Source organism: Neovison vison, chromosome 11 (assembly GCF_020171115.1).
Source record: "Neovison vison isolate M4711 chromosome 11, ASM_NN_V1, whole genome shotgun sequence".
Lineage (NCBI taxonomy): Eukaryota > Metazoa > Chordata > Mammalia > Carnivora > Mustelidae > Neogale > Neogale vison.
Genome location: NC_058101.1, coordinates 108,126,024 through 108,149,731, shown reverse-complemented (window position 1 = coordinate 108,149,731; position 23,708 = coordinate 108,126,024). Strand labels below are relative to the sequence as shown.

At 33.6% G+C, this 23,708-nt stretch overlaps 1 protein-coding gene across 3 annotated transcripts in view; it reads right to left on the bottom strand.

Moving 5' to 3' along the window:
- DNAJB14 (DnaJ heat shock protein family (Hsp40) member B14) overlaps window positions 1-23,708 on the bottom strand; it is a 48,336-nt gene that overhangs the window by 9,204 nt on the left and 15,424 nt on the right. For all 3 annotated transcript variants that reach the window (XM_044224416.1, XM_044224415.1, XM_044224417.1), the window contains exons 2-5: window positions 21,826-21,997; window positions 15,056-15,201; window positions 3,373-3,558; window positions 621-715 (exon numbers count right to left, since the gene is read on the bottom strand). In XM_044224416.1, coding sequence (XP_044080351.1) covers window positions 621-715; window positions 3,373-3,558; window positions 15,056-15,201; window positions 21,826-21,997 — 599 coding nt within the window. The remainder of the gene's footprint in view (window positions 1-620; window positions 716-3,372; window positions 3,559-15,055; window positions 15,202-21,825; window positions 21,998-23,708) is intronic.

The following is a 23,708-nucleotide window of genomic DNA, read 5'->3' as shown; positions in this document are numbered from 1 at the left end:
TGGAGTGATTCTTAAAAATACCACTTTCCATGTGCTTTATGTAGAGACCCCAATTTGGAAAACACTGACATAAACTGATCTCATGTTACAGATGAGGAAGTTCTCTGTCTTTCTTGCAAAACTATTTTTCCCTTGACTTTGAGGTGATATGCGGAAGCAGATAAGTGGCAGAGCTAGGGCCCAGGCCTTTCAATTTCCGGTCCAGTGTTCCTTCCATTTAGCTTCTTTCTTCTCCATGTAATTTAAGAGCTATATGCAGCTGGGTATAACCACATTAGAACAAGGAAAGTAACTTCCAACTGAAGTTCTTCAGTATTAGTTCTAAATGTTTTAGGACCAACAATGAGAACTTCAAAGCATGCATACTGCAGGAGTATTTTCATCAGAATCATAGAACAACAAACTCAGAGGTATCATTTTGCCCACCACCCCATACCTTGACTTCTACCCCTGCTCCCTCAATATCCCTAAAAACTGTCTAGTCTCTACTGAATACATCTGGCATGAGAACACTCATTATTTTCTTTTAAAACAACTTGTCCTATTTTCAGACAGCTCTAATTGCTTTTGCTGAGCAGAAATCTGCCGTTTTGAGATTTCTTATCATATCATAAACATACATCTCCTCTTTCTTCTTCTCTTTCATGTCCACTATGTCGATGCTGATGTTGATGGCTATAACCAGCTCGTCCATTTGAAAATGAATGTACACTACCTAAAAAATTAAAAGGTTAAATTAAGGAGAGCAATTGTGATCAGAAAAATCATATTTTCTTCTACATTTTTTACATTTTTTAAAGATTTTATTTATTTGAGAGAGACTGAGCAAGAATGAGAGCATGAACAGGGGAAGGGGCAGAGGGAGAAGCAAGACTCCCTGCTGAGCAGGGAGCCCAACGCAGCTCAATTCCAGAGCCCGGGGATCGTGACCTGAGTCTAAAGCAGATGCATAACCAACTGACACACCCAGGTGCCCCTTCTTTTACATTTTTATCTGACTTTTTTAAACTACTAAAATAATGCATGTTTGAGTAGTGAATGCTTACTGCCCTTTTCTCCTGTGAGTAAAGGGGGGATGGAAACAAAAATGATTCTTCCCAGACTTTGCTTCCTTTAAAGTAGAAGTTCTCATATGTGGAATTTAAGAAACAAAAGAGAAGAAGATATGGGAGTGGGGTGGGGGGAACAGGGAGGAGTGAGGGAAAGAAACCACAAGACATTCTTAATGATAGAGAACAAACTGAGGGTTGATGGAGGGAGGTGGGTAGTTGATGGAAGGAGGTGGGTGGGTGATGGGTATTAAGGAGGGCACTTGTGATGAGCACTGGGTCTTGTATGTAAATGATGAATCACTGACTTCTACTCCTAAAACCAATATTGCACTGTATGTTAATAAACTAGGATTTAAATAAACATTTTTAAAAAGTAGAAGTTCTGGGACACCTCGGTGGCTCAGCTCATTAAATATTCATTCGCCTCTGGCTCAGGACACAATATCAGGGTTCTAGGATGGAGTCCAGTATGGGGCTCCCTACTCAGTGGGGAGTCTGCTTCTCCCTCTGCCTGCAGCTCCCTGTTTGTGCCCTCTCTCTCTGACAAATAAGTAAATAGTAAATAAAATCTTTAAAAAAATTAAAAAGTAGAAGTTCTTTCTTCATGAAACCATGAATAAGAGTTCCTGCCTAATATTGCACCCATAGAGGACTTCTGTTGTGGTTGGTTGTTTTTACAATTCTTGAGTTATCACTCTGAAAATTTGCTTTTCTCATTTATCAATGAATTACAAAACCTCTAGAAATCAAGCCTTTAAAAAAAAAAGATGAGTATAATAGGGGCGCCTGGGGGGCTCAGTGGGTTAATGCCTCTGCCTCCGGCTCAGGTCGTGATCCCAGGGTCCTGGGTTCAAGCCCCGCATTGGGCTCTCTCCTCCACGGGGAGCCTGCTTCCTCCTCTCTCTCTCTCTCTCTGCCTACTTGTGATCTCTGTCTGTCAAATAGGTAGATAAAATCTTAAAAAAAAATGAGTATAATATATTCATACAATATACTATGTGGAGATGGACCACAATTTATTCAAACATTCTGCTACTGATAGACTTTCAGGTTGTTTTCAAATAAGGTGAGCAGTCAGAAATATTGACACAAAGTAAATTATAACAAACAAAAGAACTGTAACTCAAAATTAACTACTACCTGAAGGATTTCTGATTATTCCTAGCATATTTTCCATCAAAATTACTACTATAATTTTTCTGTGAGAATTATATATCCTAATATGTCAAAATATATGCTATATTATTCAGTCATTAATTTGTATTTACACATTCTCTTCCCTTCAAGGATGCTTTACAAAATGCCATATCAATGACCATAATCTTTCTCAATAATATTTAGACAGGGCCATCAGACCAAAGTATATTGCTACATTCGTAAAGATTCTCCTAATTTTAAATCGAGTGTTTAAAACTTAGCATTTAAATAAATGTTGTAAACATGACTGGAGCTATAATTTTAACTACCTTATAGGAGCTACTCTGAAAGAAAATTAATTTTCACAGAACTCATAGTAAATATAAGTAGGGTTCAATACAACTTATGCTGGTAGTATAAAATCAATTCATTTAGTAGTACCTCTATACAGTATTTTACTTTGATAGCCTAGTTCAACTAACTATTTCTCTCTTAATATAATTTTGAAAACCCATGTACTTTATATATAACCTATGAATCAGACTTTTTTTTTTTAAAAAAGATTTTATTTATTTGACAGAGATCACAAGTAGGCAGAAAGGCAGGCAGGCAGAGTGAGAGAGGGGGAAGCAGGCTCCCCGCTGAGCAGAGAGCCCGATGTGGGGCCTGATCCTAGGATCCTGGGATCATGACCTGAGCCGAAGGCAGAGGCTTAACCCACCGAGCCACCCAGGCACCCCTGAATCAGACTTTTTAATATTTCAATGGGAAGTACCTCCAAATACATCCAAATTAGCAATTTATAATGTTATGAATGAAATATCTATACAGATCTTCAGAGAACCAAAGTCAAATTTTCATCTAGGGTATAGGATACCTCCTGTAATTGTAATAGCATTTAAATAAGACACTGCCAGTGGATTTTCTACTTAAACATCCTTTCTTCAGCTTTATATAAAATAGAGAATATTTGTACTCCTTTATTTTTTTCAAAAGATAAAACATTTTCTCAAAAAAAGGTAAACTCACAGTAAAGGTAGTAAGTCTAACACTTTTTTCTACCTTCATGAAAAATCATCAGGGGATCATTAACAGTGTATGAAATGCAGGGGAGAAGGTAAATAATCTAGGTGAGAATCTCTAGTTTCATAAAATATATTATTTACAACTAACATTAAAATACCTGAAGGAAATCCACCACCAAAAAATATATTAAATAAGTCTTCCGGAGTTATATCAGCTTCACAACCTCGATGGAAGTTAAATCTGCCATTGTTTTGGTGATTACATGCTTGTTCTTCATTGCCTGTGAGGTCATACTGCTTTCGTTTTTCTGGATTGCTTAAAACAGCATAAGCATTTCCAATTTCTGAAAAGGTAAAGAGTTATGGTTGGTAAGCAAAGTTTTTTTTATCATAAAAAGACTTCCTCATATAAAAGCTACTGTCATATTAACCAAAAAAAAAAAAAAAAAAAAAAAACCTTCAAAAAGCAAAGTAAAACAAAACAAATCCTATTTCAGTCTAATCAAGAAAACAGTAAAATAGTAACAATTTCTTTTAAAGGTTTATTCATTAATGGCGCCTGGAGGATGCAGTCGGTTAAGCATCAGACTCTTGATTTCCGCTCAGGACATAATCTCATGAGATTAAGATTTGTAGAAGGCTCCATGCTGGGTGTGGAGCCTGTTTAGGATTCTTTCTCTCAGGGTGCCTGGGTGGCTCTGTTGGTTAAGCAACTTCCTTCAGCTCAGGTCATGATCCGGGAGTCCCAGAATTGAGTCCCGCATTGGGCTCCCAGCTCCATGGGGAGTCTGCCTCTCTCTCTGACCTTCTCCCCTCTTATGATCTCTCTTACTGTCTCTCTTTCAAGTAAATAAATAAAATCTTTGAAAAAAAAAAAAAGATTCTCTCTTTCCCTCTGCCTCTTCCCCCCTTAAAAAAGTTTTATACATTAGCTTTGTACATTAAATTTATACATTGCTTGTAATTACACATGTTATTACCTCCCAATACAAATTTTTACAGGAAACTGTTAAGTCTCCCTAATATCTTGAACATAAAGGAACATTTATCTTGTTTTCTTACTATTTTGCTACATCCTTTAATACCCTATTTCTTTTGAATATACTAATCTGGTCATTCATTAGTGCTATTCAAACCAATAATAATTACAGTAGCTACCAAGTGCCAGGCTCTGAACCCAATATGTTATTACCGTATTCATTACTGTTCCTAATTTACAAATGAGTGTCCTGAGATTCAAAAAGGTTAGGATACTTGTTCAAGGTCAAAAATTTTTTAGCATAGTAGGTATACTCTATTCAACTGACATTATAAAACTGTTTTTGTATACTCTAGCCCAGAGTGAGCTACTTTTTCTTTTATTCATTAACAATTTACTCCTCTTAAAACTGTAACCTCCATGAGGGTAGGGAGGGTATCTATGTTTTCCCTGCAATATCCCCATGGCCCAGTAAAAAGTATGATTTTGTTTTTGAATGGATCCAGATAGATTTTAGAATTACTATCTCATTTTGCTAGTTTTGTGATAATTCATTTCATTTATAGTAAAGAATTCTATTTCCCATCTCATACTCCCATTTTCAAAAGAGTCAATGGTACATTGATTATCAAAATGTCTTCTTGAGGCTGTTTACAAAAGTTGCAGTGCTTTGATCTAAAAGTAGAAATTACCCTATTCTCATTCTGACACTTCTGATAATCATTTCATAAATATAGCTTACTTCTTAAAGTAGATTGTAAACCCTCTGTAATAAGAGATATTTTAAAAATACTTTTTGGATCCCATGTGGTAGCTGCCATAGGTACTGTACAAGCAAATAGACACTCATTAGGTAGTTGTTTTTGGATGATTATGTAACACACTGAAATTAATTATACCCATATACTCTGGAACTTTTCTTCTGATGGCGATTCTAAAACCTGGGATTCAGTAATAGCTTTTAGGTGGTCTGTGGACCCCAATGTATGAAAAATTAGTTCGATGGTCCATTTATCTGAGATGGTCCAAAACTTTCTTTAGATTCTCAAACAGATCTAGGATTCAGAAACATAACCATCATTTATAATATTGCTCTAATGGGAAAGCATGATCAGAGATCCAAACAATGTACTTATAAACAACACCAAGGTATTAACAAATACCCAAAAAAGAAGCCTATCTATCAATAGCAGCCAGAGTTGTACTTCCAATAATATCAGTTTTAGGATTCACCTTTACATACTAAATAGAATATTCCAGGTAATTTCACAATGTGTTACTTTTTAAACTATTGATATATTGGTCTTAAGGTTTTAGTTTTTCTATTTAAAAAATAACTTCCAAACATTAAGATATTTTAGAAGATCTATATGAAATATTGTTATAATCCATAATCATATATGCAAGAGAATTTATTTTATCTACAGTGACTAAAGTCATTTTCTATTCATTTACTTTGTGAGACACCTTTAATCAAAAATTTTTTCTGTTCTTTATAACCTAAAAAATTAAATCCAAAATTTAATTTGGCATTCAAAAGCCTTTACAAAATACATTTCTACTTCAGTATCACTTACTTTGCCAAAAGTACCTTCTACCATATTCTTTTTTCTTACACTTTCATTTTGAGGTAACTTTATATTTACATGAAGTTGTAAGAAATAATATAGAGACATCCCTGTACCTGTTACCTAATTTCTCCAGTGGCAATTTCTTGTAAAATTACTCTCACAAATAGGATATTGACATTAATATAATCAGGATATAGGGCATTTCCATTATTGTCATCTTGTTGCTCTCATATAGCTACACCCACTTTCTCTCTCTTCATCTCCTCTTTAACCCCTGATAACCACTAATCTAATCTCTATTTCTATATTTTTGGCATTTCAAGAATGTTATACAAATAAAATAATATAACATACAATTGGAATGAAACCATTTGGGATTGGGTTTTTTCAATCAGCATAATTCTTTGGTGATCAATCCAAGTTGTTATGTAAACCAAAATAGTAATCCCCGCCTTCACCCCCAATCCATGGCTTCAGTTACCCTTAATTCACTATAGTCTGGAAGCAGATGATCCTCCTCCTGACCTATCATCCATAGCTCAATAGTAGCTTAATGCTATGTCATAATGTCTGCATCATTCACCTCACTTCATCTCATCATGTAGGCAATTTATCATCTCACATCATCACAAGGGTGAATGAAGTATAAGATATCGTGAGAGAGAGAGAAATTTTACATAACTTTTTGTATGGTATATTGTTATAATTGTTGTGTTTTATTGTTAGTTATTATTGTTAATATCTCACTGTGCCTAATTTAAAAATTACCCTTTATCCCTGTTAGGTACGTATAAGAAAAAAACACAGTATATACAGGGTCCAGTACTATCTGTGGTTTCAGGAATCCACTGTAGGTTTTGGAACATTTCCTCTGCAAATAAAAGTTGGGGGGGGGTGCCTACTGTAATTGATTCCTTTTTATTGCTGAGTAGTATCCCAAAAAATGAATTTACTATTGTTTGTTTCATCATTCACCCAATGAACATCTGGCTTGTTTCTAGTTTTTGGTATTATGAATAAAAGTGCTATTTACCTCTAGGTTAAATGCTCAAGAATGCAATTGCTAAGTTGTATGGTAGCTATTTAGTTTTTTGAGAAACTGCCAAACTGTTTTACAGAGTGACTGTGTCATCTTACAACCCATCAGCAATATATGAGTAGTACTGTTTCTCTACATCCATACCAGCTATTTGGTGGTATTGCTATTTTTTATTTTAGCCATTTTGATAGGTACATAGGGATATCGCTTTGGGTTTTACTTTCCATTATCTCTAATGGCTAATGAATGATGTTAAAAATCTTTTCATTGTTTATCTTTCATTTGTATGTAATCTTCAGTGGAATGTCTTTCACTCATTTTGTAACTGAATTGTCTGTTTTTTAAATTTTCAGTTTGGGGAGTTCTTTATATATTCTAGATACTAGTCCTTTTCAGATATGTGTTTGGCAAATATTCTCTCCCAGTCTGTTACTTGTCTTTTCATCCTCTTCATAAGGTCTCTGCAGAACAAATTAAAAAAAAAAAAAAATTTTAATGAAATCCAACTTACCAACTTTTCCTCTTATGAAATGTGCTTTTGGTGTTAAGTATAAGAAATTATTGTTTAGCTCAAAATCCTAAAGATTTGCTCACATGACTTTTGCTAAAAGTTAAAAAGTGTTTTATATTTCATGATTCATTTCAAGTTCATTCTTGGAAAAAAAACATAACATTCAGGTCAAGGTTAATGTTTTTCACCTATGAATACCTAATTGTTCCAAAACTATTTGCTGAAAATTCTATCTTTCCTCTATTAAATTGCTTTTGCACCTATGTCAAAAATAAGCTGGGTATATTTGTATAGGTCCATATCTGGGTTCCCTATCCTTTCTATTTATCTGTTTGTCTATCCCTCTGACAATACTATACTATTTTGATAACTGTAGCTATAAAGTCAGTCCTGAAATCAGGTAAACTGATGACTCCTACTCCATTATTTTAATAAATTACTTTTATTTATTCAGGTTCTTTATCTTTCCATATGAGTTTTAGAATAAACATGTTTTTATCTACAAAAAATTTTCCTAGGATTTTGGTAGGAATTGTGTTAAATATGTAGATCAATTTGAGAACACTTGACATCTTTACTATGCTGAGTCTTCCAATCCATGAACATGATATATTGTTCTGTTCATTTAGATCACTGTTCTTTCACTAATATTCCATAGCATTCAACACAAAAATCCTGTAGAAGGTTAAATTTACAACTAAGTATTTCTTGTGTGTATATGTATAAATGGCAATGCATTTTTAGTTTGTATCTATATATTCAGCTAGTATAAGGAAATGTAGTTAATATCTCTAAACATAAAAAGGTAGATGTCTAGATGACTGACTTAGAGCCATTCCTCTTTTCTAATATATGCATTTAGTGTTAAAGATTTCTCTCAACATAGTTTTTGCTGTTCCCCTCAAATTTTGATATGCTGCATTTTTATTCAGATTAATGTATTATTTTAAACATTTCTTGAGACTTCTTTGACCCATATATTACTTAGAAGTGTGTTGTCCAGTTTCCAAGTGATTAGACATATTCCAATTATCTTTCTGTCATTAATTTTTACCTTGATTTCATTGTGGTCAGAGAACATACTGTATGACTTCAGTCTTAACTTGGTGGAGGTTTATTTTATAACCTGGGATATGCTCTATCTGGAAGTATGTTCTATGAGCACTTGAAAAGAATTTATACTCCTGTTGTTGGATAGTGTTCTACAAATGTTGATTAGATCTTGTTGGGAAACAATGTTTAATTCTTCCATATTCTTGTTAATTTTCTGTCAATCTTTTTTACCAGTTGTTGACAGATAGGTGTTGAAGTTTCCAACTATAATAATGAATTTGTCTATTTCTCCTTCAGTTCTATCAGCTTTGGATTTACATATTTTACATCTGTTTTTTTTGATGTGAACACATGTATACTGTTATGTCTTCTTGAAGGACTGACCCTTTTATCGTAATATAATTTCTTCTCTGGTAACTTTTTTAGTCTCCTTTATCTAATATTAATATAGCCACCCTTGCTTTCTTTTGATTGACATTTCCATGATACATCTTTTTCCATCTCTTTACCTTCAGCCTATCTATATTGTTATAAATGAAATGAGTTTCTTATAGATAACACATAGTTATGTTGTTGTTTTTTTAAATTCACCCTGCCAATCTGTCTTTTAACTGGCATATTTACATCATTTGCAGTTAATGTAGTTACTGATAAATTAGGGTTTATGTCTGCCATTTTATTTTTTGTTTTCTGTTCCTTTATTCCTGACTTCCCATGAGTTACTGAAATATATTTTTTTTTAAATCCACTTTGATTTATCTGGTATTTCTTGAGTGTACTTGTTTGTATAACTTTTTAATGGTTGCTCTAGGTATTATATTACACATACACAACTTTTCACAGCCTACTGCTGTCATCATTTTACTAGTTCAAGGATACTGTGAAACTCTTACCTTTTTTTTACTTTCTTTTATCCCGCCCAATTTATAACATAACTGTCTTATATATTTTCTTGGCATACATTTAGAACCATATCAGACAATGTTAAAATTTTGCTTCAAATGTCAAACAATTGAGAAATTCAAAAGGAGAAGCAAACTACATTACATTTACCCATATTTTTGCTTACCACATTCTTTCTTCCTTTTTTATATTTCAAGATTTCTTCTTTTACTGTTTTATTTTGGTTAGAGAAGTTTTCTTTTAGGGTATGAAATGTCTGGATTGTGTCTTCATTCCTGAAGGTGTCTTTGCTGGGTATACAATTCTGGACAAATGTTCTTTTTTTACAAAAGGCTGAAAACTTGAAAAATGGGCCACTGTCTCCTGGCCTGCATGGTCTCTAATGTGAAATTCACTGTTCATTTGAATTGTTTTTCCCGTCTACGGCCATACCACCCTGAACGCGCCCGATCTCGTCTGAATTGTTTTTCCCCCACCGGTAAGGTGTAATTTCTCTTTTGCTTCTTTCAAAATTGTCTTTTTGTTTTTAGTTTTCAGAAGTTTGAATATGATATGTCTTGGTATGGATTTTATGGGCTTTACCTATTTGGGGTTCATTCAGTTTCTTGAATTATGTAAGCTTGTATCTTTTACCAAGTATAAGAAGTATTCAATCTTTATTTACTTAATTATTTTTGAGTACCTTTTCAGCTATGCTCTCTTCTTCCTCTCCTTTTAAGACCTCAATGATATAACCAGTAAACACTGTCATAGTCCCACTTGTCCCTGGAGCTGTTCAGATTAGATAATGTCTATTTTTCTATTTTCCAGTTCACTGATTCTTTCCTCTGTCATTTAACTGTTTATTCCACTCACTGCTAGATTTTAATTTTGTTTTGTTTTTTTAGTTTTTGTTCAGTTTTTTTAAGTTGTAAAATTTCCATTTGATTCTTTATACCCTTTGTTTATTTGCACGATCTCCTATTTCTTTGCTGAGACTCTTATTTTTCAATATTTATTAAAGCATATCTGTAATTGCCCATTGAAGCATTTTTATGATGGATGCTTTAAAATCTTTGTTAGACACTTCTAACTTCTCTGTCATCTCCATGTGGACATCTATGACTTTTTAGATTTAGTTTGAGGTTTTCCTCATTCTTAGTATGACAAGTGATTTTCTACTGAAATGTGGTCATTTGAGCTATTATTTCTTTCTGATTTTTTATTAACATATAACATATTGTTTCAGGGGTACAGTTCTGTGATTCATCAGTTTTACACAATTCACAGCACTCACCATAGCACATACCCTCTTGAACTGCTGCTCTCTTATGAGACTCTGGACCTATCTAAAACTCCTGTTTTTAACTGTCCTCCTTTGACATTACTCTAGTACAGGAAGAAAAAATACCACCTTGGGAATAAAAGTTCAGGTTTCCCCCTTGGCCTCTGATGACATCTGAAAGGAGGAGCTCCTCATTACTGCTGAGCAGAGATGAGATTCCTAGCCTTCCATCCAGCCTCCAATGACACCCTGTGGCTGGTAAGAGTAGGTAGGGGTACCATATTACTGTCCCCCAGGTAGCTTCATTGAGACCACAAGGATATGGCTTTGTTTACCTCTAAATGGTGGTAAAAGTCCTAATTCTCCACTAGGCCATTTATGACACTAGCCCAGTGGGGAGGGAAAGGGACACCTTGTTACTACCAAGCAGAATTACCAGCTCCTTATTGATCATCTCTATTACCCTACAGTAAAGAGGGTAGGCATGTCAAGGCATCTTATTACAGCCCAGAGAGGGTGACAGGCTAGGTTCTTTGCTGATCTGGGTGTGGGTGAGACCACGGTTTTTTTCTTTGATATTTAGCTGTACTGGACGGTTATTACTTAAAAATTTTCTACCTTACTCGGTTGCCCCCTTCCTGGTTTACCTAGAGAAAGTAGGCTTTTCTTCGGGATTGTTTATCTGTGCTTATTTGTATTTCTAGGTTGTAGTTCTAGGCTTCTCCAGCACCTAGTCTAATATAAAAGACAAAATGAAAACCCAAGCAACTTACTGCCATGTAGTTCTTTTGGGTCCCAAGGTTCTTAGCTCATTTACCTTCCTCTTTCCACCTTTCAAAGCTTTTTTTAAAATGTTCATTTTGTTTTACATATAATATTCAATTATATTTTGTGCAAGGATTAGGGAAAAGTATATCTATTCCATCTTCTTGAAAGTGGAAGTCCTCACTGATTTTTAAATCATTTGCCTCATTCTCATACTCAAATTTCTTTCATTTTCTCTCTTCTCTAATCACACTCATGTTCAAAAAATCTCTTAATTCTCACCTATTATATGAAGGCTTCTCTAATTACTCTGATTATAATCTACTTTATCTTTCTGCTTTTCTTCAAATATCTTTATTCAATGTTTTGGTATTTAATTATATTCAGTCTTCTGGGAGATCCTGGGTAAATCAGTTAATCTCTCTGGTCCTCAATTTTCTTACTGGAGAAAGGCAGATGACACTAGTCCCCTGACTATTTCACAAGATTTTTAATAAGCATTAAATGAAAAAATAGGAATGAAAAACTATAAAATGCTTGTCAAATGTTAGATATTACTATTATTCCAAATATTCTGTGTGATACTTTTCTCTCCTTAATGAATTATAAATTCTTAGAGTAAAACATTATATTTCTCTAGAAAAACTAGCCCAGATGTTGAGTATTGAACTACCAGACCTAACACAGGTTATAGCAACTGATCCATTATTATTTATCAAGTAAACATGTAAACAGCTAAACCACACCCCTTGTTATTACTCTCATGTGTATAACAGGCACACGTACTATTCAAATGGTCTCTGAAATACTTTGAAGTATTTTTCTTTGAAGATAGAGGAGACAAGGTATATTTTGAAGACATCCATGTCAGACAGAAGGAAAGGGATCCATTTCATTCAAATATTTTTTAGAAGTGTGTTCATATATACTGTGCAAGTCACTCTCTAGATGTGATTTTATTTAAATATTCCCTGCTTTGAGGAACTTGAGTTACAATCTTAACTTTAAAGAACAAACAGCCACGTGAACTCAAGAGTCCATTTAGTCTACCCTCCTTGATAGCAACCTCTTAATTTTTAAAGCTTTACAAAACACACAAATGAAAGGACACCTGGCTGGCTCAGCAGTTTTTTTTGTTGTTGTTGTTGTTTTTCATGTGACTCTTGATCAGGAGTTCAAGCTCCACTTTGGGCACTGAGCTTACTTAAAAAAACAAAACAAAACACACACAAATGAAAATATCTCTTTACCTAATTTAACTCCCTAAACCAATTACCTCTTCTTTCTCTGTTCTTGGAAGAAATAAAAAGCAAGTGATTTCCATCTTCTGTAAAAAGTGTTTTGGAGTTACAGAGCAATCAATCTATACTGTTTTCATACAAAAGAAAAAACTACAGTATGTGCTTAAAATAAACAGCTTGGTATCCAAAAAACAAATGTTGGGATTAATTGGTTAAAAATAAGATGATTCAGAAGATTAAGAAAAGACCCTGTGTGCTAAATAAATGAAACCTATTCCTGAATGATGACACTAACTGTAATACTTTCTAATTAACTATCTTTGCTCACCAAGGATCTGTGGATTACAATCTAGTTTTCTATATAGTTTCCACTCAATGAAAAACGGGCTCATCAACCAACTCTCTATTCTGATCCTCTTTGGGACTAATAAATTAGTGTTCTGATTTATAGATAACCTCCTGTGTATTGAATAATGTGAGCCTCTTCTCTAGAGATGAACCACCTCCCAGCATGTTGATAAATATTAAGTTTCTAGTGTGCAAAGTAGGGCATTAGACTCTGAAATGTACCACATCAAAGCGTAATCACCTTTGTAAAAAAGCCCCTTCTGAATGTCTAGCTCGCATGACATTTATGCTGCTCACCTCTTCAAAATACATATGATGTAAAAATATTGGGAGGTCCACTAACTGTTATCCCAAGACTAATAATGCCAAATGATTTAAATACAGGAGTCAGAGAAAGCAGTTTAACATTTTTAACATTAATGGAGAATACTGAAATTACATAGCGGATCACAAATATGCAAAAATTCACTACCTAAATGTTTTCCACTATTTAAAAACACCAACAATTTTAAATTAAATGATTTTAATTCATAATGTAAAAAAATTTTTTTAACTTTTGGGGAAATGTGCTAAAGTTAGTGTTTTTGAGTGAAGAAACATTTTCAGTACTTTCAACATGCCATTTTTAACTTAAGGAAACAAAAGAGAAGGTTCTCACTGTCACAGTGATATTTTACCTCCACCAGCACCACTTTGGCAATTGCTTTAATTGAAACATATTAATAATTGCCTGAATATATTTTACTTGGCAACTTCCTTCAAAATATAAAACTGTTTTGGTGGAAACATTTTAAACAGTATTTTGTGAAAGACCAATGAAATCATCTATCCTTTAGGAGCATTTCATGTTATTTTATTTTTTTTCGAGAAAAAGAGTGCATGAGATGGGGGGAATGACAAAGGGAGAGAGAGAATCTTAAGCAGGTTTCAGGCCCAGCATGGAGCCAGATGCAGAGCTACAACTCAGGACCCTGAGATCATGACCCAAGCTTAAGTCAAAAGTCGAACGCCCAACTGACTGAGCCACGTAGGGGCCTCAGGAGCATTTTAAAAATTAGCATTTCCTTCCTATTATTCCAAGACTCCAGCACTTCACTGAAAACATTGGATGTGGGCTCTATAAGTACCAAATTCAAAAGAAGGAACAATCGCAATATAAGCATTTTCCAGTGAATTATAATCTAACTATTATGAATAAATTGTATGTAATAAAATATAAAATTATAAAAATAAAATAACATTTATTTACTAAATTGGCAAAAAACCCCAAACCAACCCTGAAATAATATTAAGAAAGAAAATGAAGAAAAATGGAATAGGCAAGAGGAGAAAAACCAATTATTATTTTTTTTGTTTTTAAGTAAGCTCTACACCCAGTGTGGGGCTTGAGCTCATGACCCTGAGATCAAGAGATGCATGCTCCAGGGGCGCCTGGGTGGCTCAGTGGGTTAAGCCACTGCCTTCGGCTCAGGTCATGATCTCAGGGTCCTGGGATCGAGTCCCGCATCGGGCTCTCTGCTCAGCAGGGAACCTGCTTCCCTCTCTCTCTCTGCCTGCCTCTCTGCCTACTTGTGATTTCTCTCTGTCAAATAAATACATAAAAATCTAAAAAAAAAAAAAAAAAAAGAGATGCATGCTCCAACTAGGCCAGCCAGGAGCCCAAAGAAACTAATTCTTAAAAACAAAACAAAACAAAAATCACATTAGTTAAAACCACATACAAGAAAATGCAAAAGTTGGCTAGTTATCAGAAATATAACACAAGGCAGAAAATTCCAAGCGATTTTCCAATTCTAGACAGCCTTTATTACCCTAAAAACTTGCAAATCTGTATTTTTAGTTCCCTTTGGAAAGAGATGGTAATATACCAGAAGCTTGTGTATAATCACCACGCTATCGGTGTGTGGTAAACCAGAAAGCATGCATGATTATCTAGAAAAGTTACTTACGACTTTGCCCAAACTGGCATTTTGCTTTTGTCGAGCCACTGTGCATTGATTTGGCTCTTGGCATAACCAATTAATAGCAAAGTTTTAAAGGATTTTGAGGACCTTACTTATGCTGGCTTCTAAATGTACCAGTGTAAATGCAGAATTTAATATTTTAAAACACTGTAAAGTGGGTTCTAAAAAGAGCTTAGTAAAATTGCTTTAAAGGTTTACTTTACTTTTAAAAGCATCTGTTGCTCCAGGTGCATGGTTTTTGTCTGGATGAAACTTCAAAGCAAGCTTTCTATAAGCTTTTTTCAAATCTTCATCACCAGCATCTTTGGTAACTCCAAGTACTTCATAGTAATTTTTACATTTGTTTATGCTGTGAACAAAAGAGTGTGTTATAATGTAAATTTCAAGGAAGAACTTCATGTAATATGTCTATTTATTTATTAGAATAGTAGAAAGAACTGTCTGTGGATTATTTTCTCAGTGCCAAATGATAGCTTATCCCATTAAAGGCTATTGCTTCAATCTCTTTTTTGATCACAGACCATTCCTTTAACCTCTTTCCAGTCTAAGGAGAGCTGGCCATGAGAATGTCCTTGGTGCTTTTTATCACAACTACAGAAGTAAAGCAAAGCCCATAACAATCACGGATGAAGGACAGAGCACACACCGAAACTAAAATGAGAGGACAAGAACAATTTTACAGAATTTTTAAGTGCACAAAGAAATTCCAAAACTCTTCACAAGTATGTTATAGCTAAAGATCAATTAATATGAATTGCATTCCAAGATTTTTGTTGTCACATAACGTAGACCTACCAAATATCAAAGCAATAGTTTAGTGCATGTAAAACAATTACAAATACCTTATGGTTTAAATGTCAAGGCAAGTTAACTCAGCTCTGCTATACTAAAGAGAACTCATCTGTGTCTGTCTAAGAAAAAGAAAATCTCATAATAATATAGATCACAGGACTCAAAAATGGTTGTGAGACCCAATTTTCATTATGATTAGCATACTTCTGAAGATTACTTACATAGGTAATTAAAGATGTTAATGGTTTAAGCCCAGAGTCTTTAAAGTATATTAAGGAAAAAAAAATACTCTGAATGGAACAGAGAACATTAATACTTCTAAATACTAATATTTTTCTAAAACCTAATAATTTTCCTTCACTAAAATACACTAATATTTTAAATATTTTCTGTGGAGTACTTTATGACTTTGGATGTGTTCCATGTGTGAATAGCTTAAAGTAGTAACAGGTGAAAAGATCTAAGGCATAATTGTTCACGGACAGCTAAAGAATTGCAATGACTACGAGTTCTCAAAGGAAAGATACAAAACTGATCTTATTTTACTACTGAAACTATAAGCCATGGTAGTGCTTGGTACAGGGTAGAGTCTCAGTAAGTATTTCTGAAATAAATAAGCCTTAGCTCTCCTTTTACAATGAAAACATTCAACATTTGTCAAATGAACAAAGGTAAAAAAAAAGACATGTTTAAGATACAGAAATTTTTTTATAGTCACCTATCAACAAGTCTTTTATGCAGTTTTTATGGTAGTAATAATTAAAATTGTTTTTTTCTACTTTAGATATTTAATAAATACTAACAATCAACTTTATTTCATAAATGTGGTATTTCCTTTATTTAATCAACAATATCTATGGAGCACCAATTATGTCACAGTGCTCTGGGCACTTGAGATATATTAGTGAATAAAACAGAATGATTCCTGTCTTTGAAGAGACCCATTCTCCCAGATATGTTTAGAAACTATGTGATAGAGAAAAAGGGAAAGGGGACATTTATAGAACACCTACTGTGTGTCAGGCACAGGTCCACAATCACATATCCATGTTCCAATATCCATAAAGCTCTGAAAAATGAAAGTTATTCTATAATTTGACTGCAAAAACCTGACTTGAACTCTTTTAGAGGCAAAATTTGACCTGAAGGGACATGAAGTTCCTATAGAGTTTTCATTTATCCCATTTAAGTGTGAGTATTTCTACATGTTGCTGTAGAAATGTTACTATTAAGTAATGGGCTATTTGCCAGATGTTAAATGTTATTATGTTATGTATAATATACTCTCATTACCTTTCTAAAATAGGAACAATTCTGAATTCCAAACTGTATCTGGTCTACAAAGACTTCACACAAAGAGTTGCAGAATCTTATTATGTTGATTATTTTATACAAACTGTCTCACTTATTCCTCATCAGGTAGATGTTGTTTCTATCTAACCAATGAGAAAAACGAGGCTGAAAATGGTTAAGGAAGTTGCCAAAAGTCCTATAACCAAGTAATAGATGGGAACTGAAATTTATTTCTTCAATAAAAGTTTACAGATCATCTACTTTCTGCTAGACACTGTTTCAGATGCTAATGGTGAATAAGACAGTTAAAAAAAAAATCCCTGCTCACACTAAATTTACAATTGGGAGAGGGATGAGCAATGAGCAAATTATATAAGTAAAATATAAAGTATATCACATGGTGATAAATTTAGAAAAATCTAACGTGACAAAGGAGATGAGAATGGACGAGGAGGCCAGCTATTCTAAATAGGATGATTAGGAAAGGACTCACAAGTAAGAATTCAAACCTCAGTCTGTCTGACTTGAAAATCCTGCTATCTCAGAAATTAAAACAAGGAAAATGAGTCCTTCAGACATCAGAGTAACCTACCTCTTCCTTTCTGTTTGCTTTTCCAGTCACTGTTTAAACAGACTACTCTCACAGGTATTTTCAAATGTTGGTTTTGGTGCCTAAAACATGCCTTCTCTGCCTCCCTTCTTATTTAGTTTCTACAATTTCTTCAGACCTCAACTTAGCCTTTCCTTTCCTCAAGAACTCCAATTCCTCAAAACTAGGTTTGGTGTTCCTTTTCTATCCCCCTCAAAAACCTCTGGAGGTGAGCCCTCTCCCAGCAATTACCACAGTGTACTGCAGCTACCTTTTCTGACTAGTCTTCTCTTGTAGACTATAGGTCTCTTGAAAGCAAGGATTATGTTTTGTTCACCATATGTGTTGAATGGATGGATGATGGACAGATGGATGAATAGGTCCAAATATAAGGGCAGAAATGGTTAGGATCTAAAAGCCAAAGGTGGTAAATGCTATAATAAAAATGAAGTTGGCACAAACATCCATTTGGAATAGAGGAGAACATAGGAGAAGAGGAGAAAGAATAGAGTAGAGTTGTGAATATGACAGATAATATCTGAATGCAGAAAACAAAAGGAAGTGATAAAACACTAAACGATTCTAGTCACTATTACTTGGTTTACATGCATAAGATGATTTATTATAACCAGATTAACCCTCCAAAAATTGTTCTGCAGAGACTTTCTAAGCATAAAAGTCTAGGCAATAGAAAAAGGCAGCCCAAGAGAGGACTGCTGGATAGTGTAGGGAAATTAGGTTGGAATTCACAATCCTCTAGAGATGGGTCATAAAGCTAAGAATTGTCACAAAGATGGGAGTCTGCTTCTTCCTCTCCTTCTGTCTACCCCCCATGCTCTCTCAAATAAATAAAATCTTTAAAAAAAGAAAAGAATTGTCACAAAGAGAAAAAAAAGTAGGAAGACAATTATTTCACTAATTCATAAGTGTAGCTAGTTTTACCATATCCTCCCTGCACTGAGTTTTTATCATATATTAGAAGAGAGATTTTTTGAGAAGCTAGCAGAGGTATAAAGTTGAAATCACCAATGCACCAGCTGAAGACCACAATATATTTCAAGTAATGCTCCAGATACATTTACCTAATTTTTCACAACTGAATGAAAAATTACCATTCATATATTTATTTTAATTCATATTTCTATTTTTCACTCCTTCACCAATTAACTGCACTTGTCATACTTTCTACAGTTCATTCCTTACTCACAGAGTCAAATCTTCTTCTCCATCTTCACCAAAGAATTTTTAAAAAAGAGATAAAGAAATGAAAAAGAGGTAACCTATTACCTACTCTGGAAGGAAATAATGTACATTCAGGCCAGAAAGACTAACTGCAAGCTCAGCAATGGAGAAGTACATCTAGCTCAGACCCTATGTCTTCTTTTATGTGCACGAATGCATACTGGGTAGGGCAGGAATGTCCTCTTTCAATTCTTTTTTGCATGTTAGAGCTGATCATTTAAATAGACTCCAAATTTAATTGGTGTTCAGGGAAATACTTATTTATTCCTGAGACAAAGGATTATTTATTTCATAAGTTTAGCAAAATGATTTCTTTTCATTTCAAGAACTACAGCTTAAATCAAACCCTAATCAAATCCCCACCATTCAAATGACATAATAATTGTACAGAAGTGTTCCTAAGTGATAAACAGAATGATGACCCTGTTAATGCTTTTACAATGATCTTGTAAGTTTTTAAAACAAAAGACAGGTTTTTTTCAATGAGAAATTAAAAACTTCAAATTAGATCCAGGACACTTCTCAATAATTTTTCAATACATTTCAACTCAAAAACAGTGTTTAGTTACACAGAACATTATCTTTACAAAGTCATACACTTTTTCTTCAGTCCTACTGTAAACTAGCTCTAACTTATGCAATGGATGCAGTATTATTGCATGACTTCTCCCATTGAGCCAAATTGTCACTGAGCAACTTGTTTGCATAATCCTGCTAACATAAAATCACATGGCTTTCTTCAGAAAAAAATCCCCTGTGTATAGGTAAAACAAAAAACAAAACCATACAGCATCCAAGTGTTTGCTGGTGATCTGTTACCTCACTTAAGCAACACTTATGAAGGCTTATATAATGAGTAAATGTTATATAACTCAGCTAAGCAACTCATATAAGTTATCAACTGAAGTTACTCTGAATAACTCAGGGATTCTATTAAAGAATGTTCCAATCACATTTAGTCCTCAAAAGAAAAAAAAAACTGCATTTAATAAAAAGGGATAAGAAAATTATTGACCAGAGAAACAATTTCTAATACAGCTGTACTACTAAGCTAATACTTATACCCAGTAAGAATTCATGGTCTGATATTTGGCAATATTGTTAGAGGCAATCCTTCCATTCCCTTTGCCTTTCCCCTTTGGAAATTTCCCACACTTTTACAACTCTCTTCCAGCCTCCATTCTCACCTTTTCTCTTCTCTCGGATGATAACCTCATCTTTAGTTTCACAGGAATATAGAAGCCAACAGATAGAAACTCCCTCAACTTCTTCTTTCGATCTTTCCAAATCTGGCCATACACAAACTGTATCTGTACCCACCATCATCTTTCACTACTCCATTCTCAAGATATCCTGCCTAAATATTCCAAGAGACAGTAAAATGAAGCACTGTTCTTTCTTCATTATTTCTACCATACGTTGAACTACTCTTCATTTCAAGGGGAGAGTCGAGGAAAAAAGAAAAAAAGATTTTTAAAAAATAGCACCAAATTTAGGGGATACTATTCTCCAAAATTTCCAGCTCTGTTCTTTGGTGATATTTCAAAATATAAAAGTAGTTCTTTGTCTTTTCTTTAATCACAAAAATGATTCTAAATAGAAATCACATACAATACAATTAACTTTATCTAGGTCTTTCATTAAGAACATACTCTCCCAGCAGAATTAAATTTTAGAAGAAAATACAATTTGTTTTGAAATAGATGTGGTTTCCTAGAACACATTTTAGCACACCATTTAATTAAAGCTTTTTCTTGAAGAAATTCAAAAGGAAGTGTCCATTTTTTCATTCACTTATCTCACATATTCAGACAACTCTCACCCAACACTAGTTATAAAAGTAGTTAGCAAAATTAACTTATATCCCAAAAGTGCTTTGCTACCATTCATGCGAATCAAATGCCCTTTAAGCATGGCTTCACCATGATTAGGAAGTATTTTTTCTTTTCTTTTTTCCACGAAACACCAATATCTGTGGCCACACTCAGATAAAATTTTACAATCAAACTTTAGCATCTAAATATGCAGGGGAAAAAGAAAAATGTAAATACATTGATATTTGATTAAAATGACTTCAATCCTAAATTATGGTCAGAAAAAAAAAGAATGAACTAAAAAGCAATGGAGAAAAAGGATGAGAAAAAAAGGAAATAAGATCAGAAGAAAAATAGGTAAGAAAACGTAAAGAGAAAAACAATCTAGTTTTAGCTGCTTTTCACTTGAGCTAGTTCACTGTACTACAATTCATTCTCCATGTGAATTATCTGATTAATCATTGTTTAGAGGCCTTCAATCTTACACTTCAGTTTCCCTGGAGAGCTACATCAGTACAATATCAATACAGCTTCCCTAAGCTGTAGCAGAAAACAAAACAGCATTTTCTGCTGAGTTTCATACTGAAAGTTTCATTTTATTTCCAGAAAATCTTTTCTTACTAAGATCAGTCATATCAGATCCCCAAAACCCAGTTCACAATTTTCTAACTCTACCTAGTTCTTTGACTTTAAGTAGAGTGTAACATGAGGTAAAACTAAAAACACAGAGGCAGAATAATGACAGTAAGAAAAATATTAAAAGAAGAACACATTAGTATGTTTGCATATATAAGTATATGTATATATATATGATGGCCTTAAAGAAATAGAAAAAAATTGTGCTACATTAATACAAGTAGGAATTTGAAAATGCTGTTGCTATTTGTCCTCAATTTTCCTTTCATATGAAATTCTCCTACTTTCCTGTATACAAAGACAAAACAATTCTTTCCCTCTTTTATTACAGTTATCTAAATATCATACTGCATCAGAAAATTGAAACAATATTTCCCCAAGGGAAAAAATATCTGGAAGGAACTTTTGCCTTATAGTTACTTTAAAAGATGAGACCTTCCATAGAGTTGGTACTTTATAGACTGATTTCATAAATAACATAAATTATAAGACACCCAGAGTCCAATTCTTCCACTAAATTATAGTTCACACATTTTTTAGGTATTAAAACATCAAAAAGTACATTAGTATCAACTATAGGTGAGATATAAGTCATATTTATCCCTACCTGAGAACTCCATCTATTTGGTCTTTGGTGTAGCCCTTTCCACTTTCACTGCTACCAGATGGGCTGTCCTTTGTACAGTTAGGCTTGTTTTGATCACCACAACTTGATGGTTTTCGGCAGTGAGGGCTATTTCCAGCAGTGCTTCCATTTTTCATAATTATTTCCAATAGTGCTGTAGAAACATCATGTACATACACATGATCTTGAGAAGAAAGTTATAAAGCTGAAAAATTAAGAATCATGTACTCCAAAAGTATTCACCAGATTTTTTAAGATAAAATATATTTCCTTATATGACTGTTTACAGACCACTAATCACCATTTAGAAATAGAATATTAAGGAATTAAACTTAATAACTCAAAATTGTTATCATTTAATTCCTTATAACACAATTTCGTTTGTCTTATCATGGTGAAACTACAGAATTCCAAAGACAGGAGACAGTCACTGAAGACGCCAATGAGAGATTAACTATAAAGAAACAGAAATTAGACTTTCTATTTATTTCTCAACAATATGGCAGCTAAAAGGCATGGTAACAATACCTTCAAAAAGCGCAGAAAGAGTAACTGCCAACTTGAATTCTGCACTTATTTTCTAGAAGCTGCTCAAAATTAAAAACATTTCAAAGAAACAAAAATGGATAAAATTCACCATTAAGATCTCACTAAAGGATACTGTACTATATATACGTTTTGGGCAGAAGGAAAATGCTTCCAAGATAGGTGAAAATGTAAAAGGGAATGGTGAGCAAATACTGTGGTAAATATATGAATAAATCTAAACAGAGTCTATAGAACAATAGTATTGTTATATCTAGGATTTGCTTTAAAATACTGGAAGAGCATAAAAGAAAGGGTAGAGAAAATATATATGAAATAAGATTGGCCATATATATTCACAAAGGTTAAAGATGAGAGAGCAATAGGAATTGATGACACTATTGTCCTTCCTTTTGTGTATGCTTGAAACTTTCCATAAGTTAAAACTAAACATAAGAGGGGCCTGGGTGGCTTAGTCAATTAAGCATCTGGCTTCAGCTCATATCATGATCTCAGGGTCCTGGGATCAAGTCCCAAATCAGGCTCCCTGCTCAATAGGGAGTCTACTTCTCCCTCTTCCTCTCTCTCTCTCCCTCTATTCACACACACACACACACACACTCTCTCTCTCTCTCAAATAAATAAATAAAATATTTTAAAAAATGTTTAAGAAAAACTTAAACATAAAAAAAAAGAACTAAAAGAAGAAACAGAAACCCACCTTGGTGGTAGAAGATTTTAGCACATTTCAATTGAACACAATTTATCACAATTCAATGTCAGTTATTAACTAACACTGGGTCGATGAAAAAAATCACTAGGACACAAAAGATATAAATGTCTAATTTATCAAGCTTGATCTAAGAGATAAAACATTATACCTAACAACTGGTGAATATTCATTCTTTACAAGAATGTAATTCTTTACAAGAATTCCTTTACAAGGAATAAAAACGCTGACTACATTATAGCTAGACCATAATGTTATTCTCTTTGAATTTCTAAATAGTCATACATTACACAATCATATGAGCACAATGCATTTAAGTAAGAAATCAATTTAAAAACTTAAGGTGAAAGATCACAAATGGGTTAGAACAAAATTGAGACAATTTGTATACCAAAGAAATAATCGTAATAGAAATGAAAAAATTAAATTGAACAAAAATGAAGATAGATCCCTTTGTCACATGATATACCAAAAACAACAGCAACAACAACAACAAAAAACCATATTACACACCTAAGTGTGTGTATGAAGAAAACACAGAAGTAAAGAAAAATTTTCTTCCTAGAAGAAAATATAGGAATATATCTTTGTGACCTTGAGTCAGGCAAAA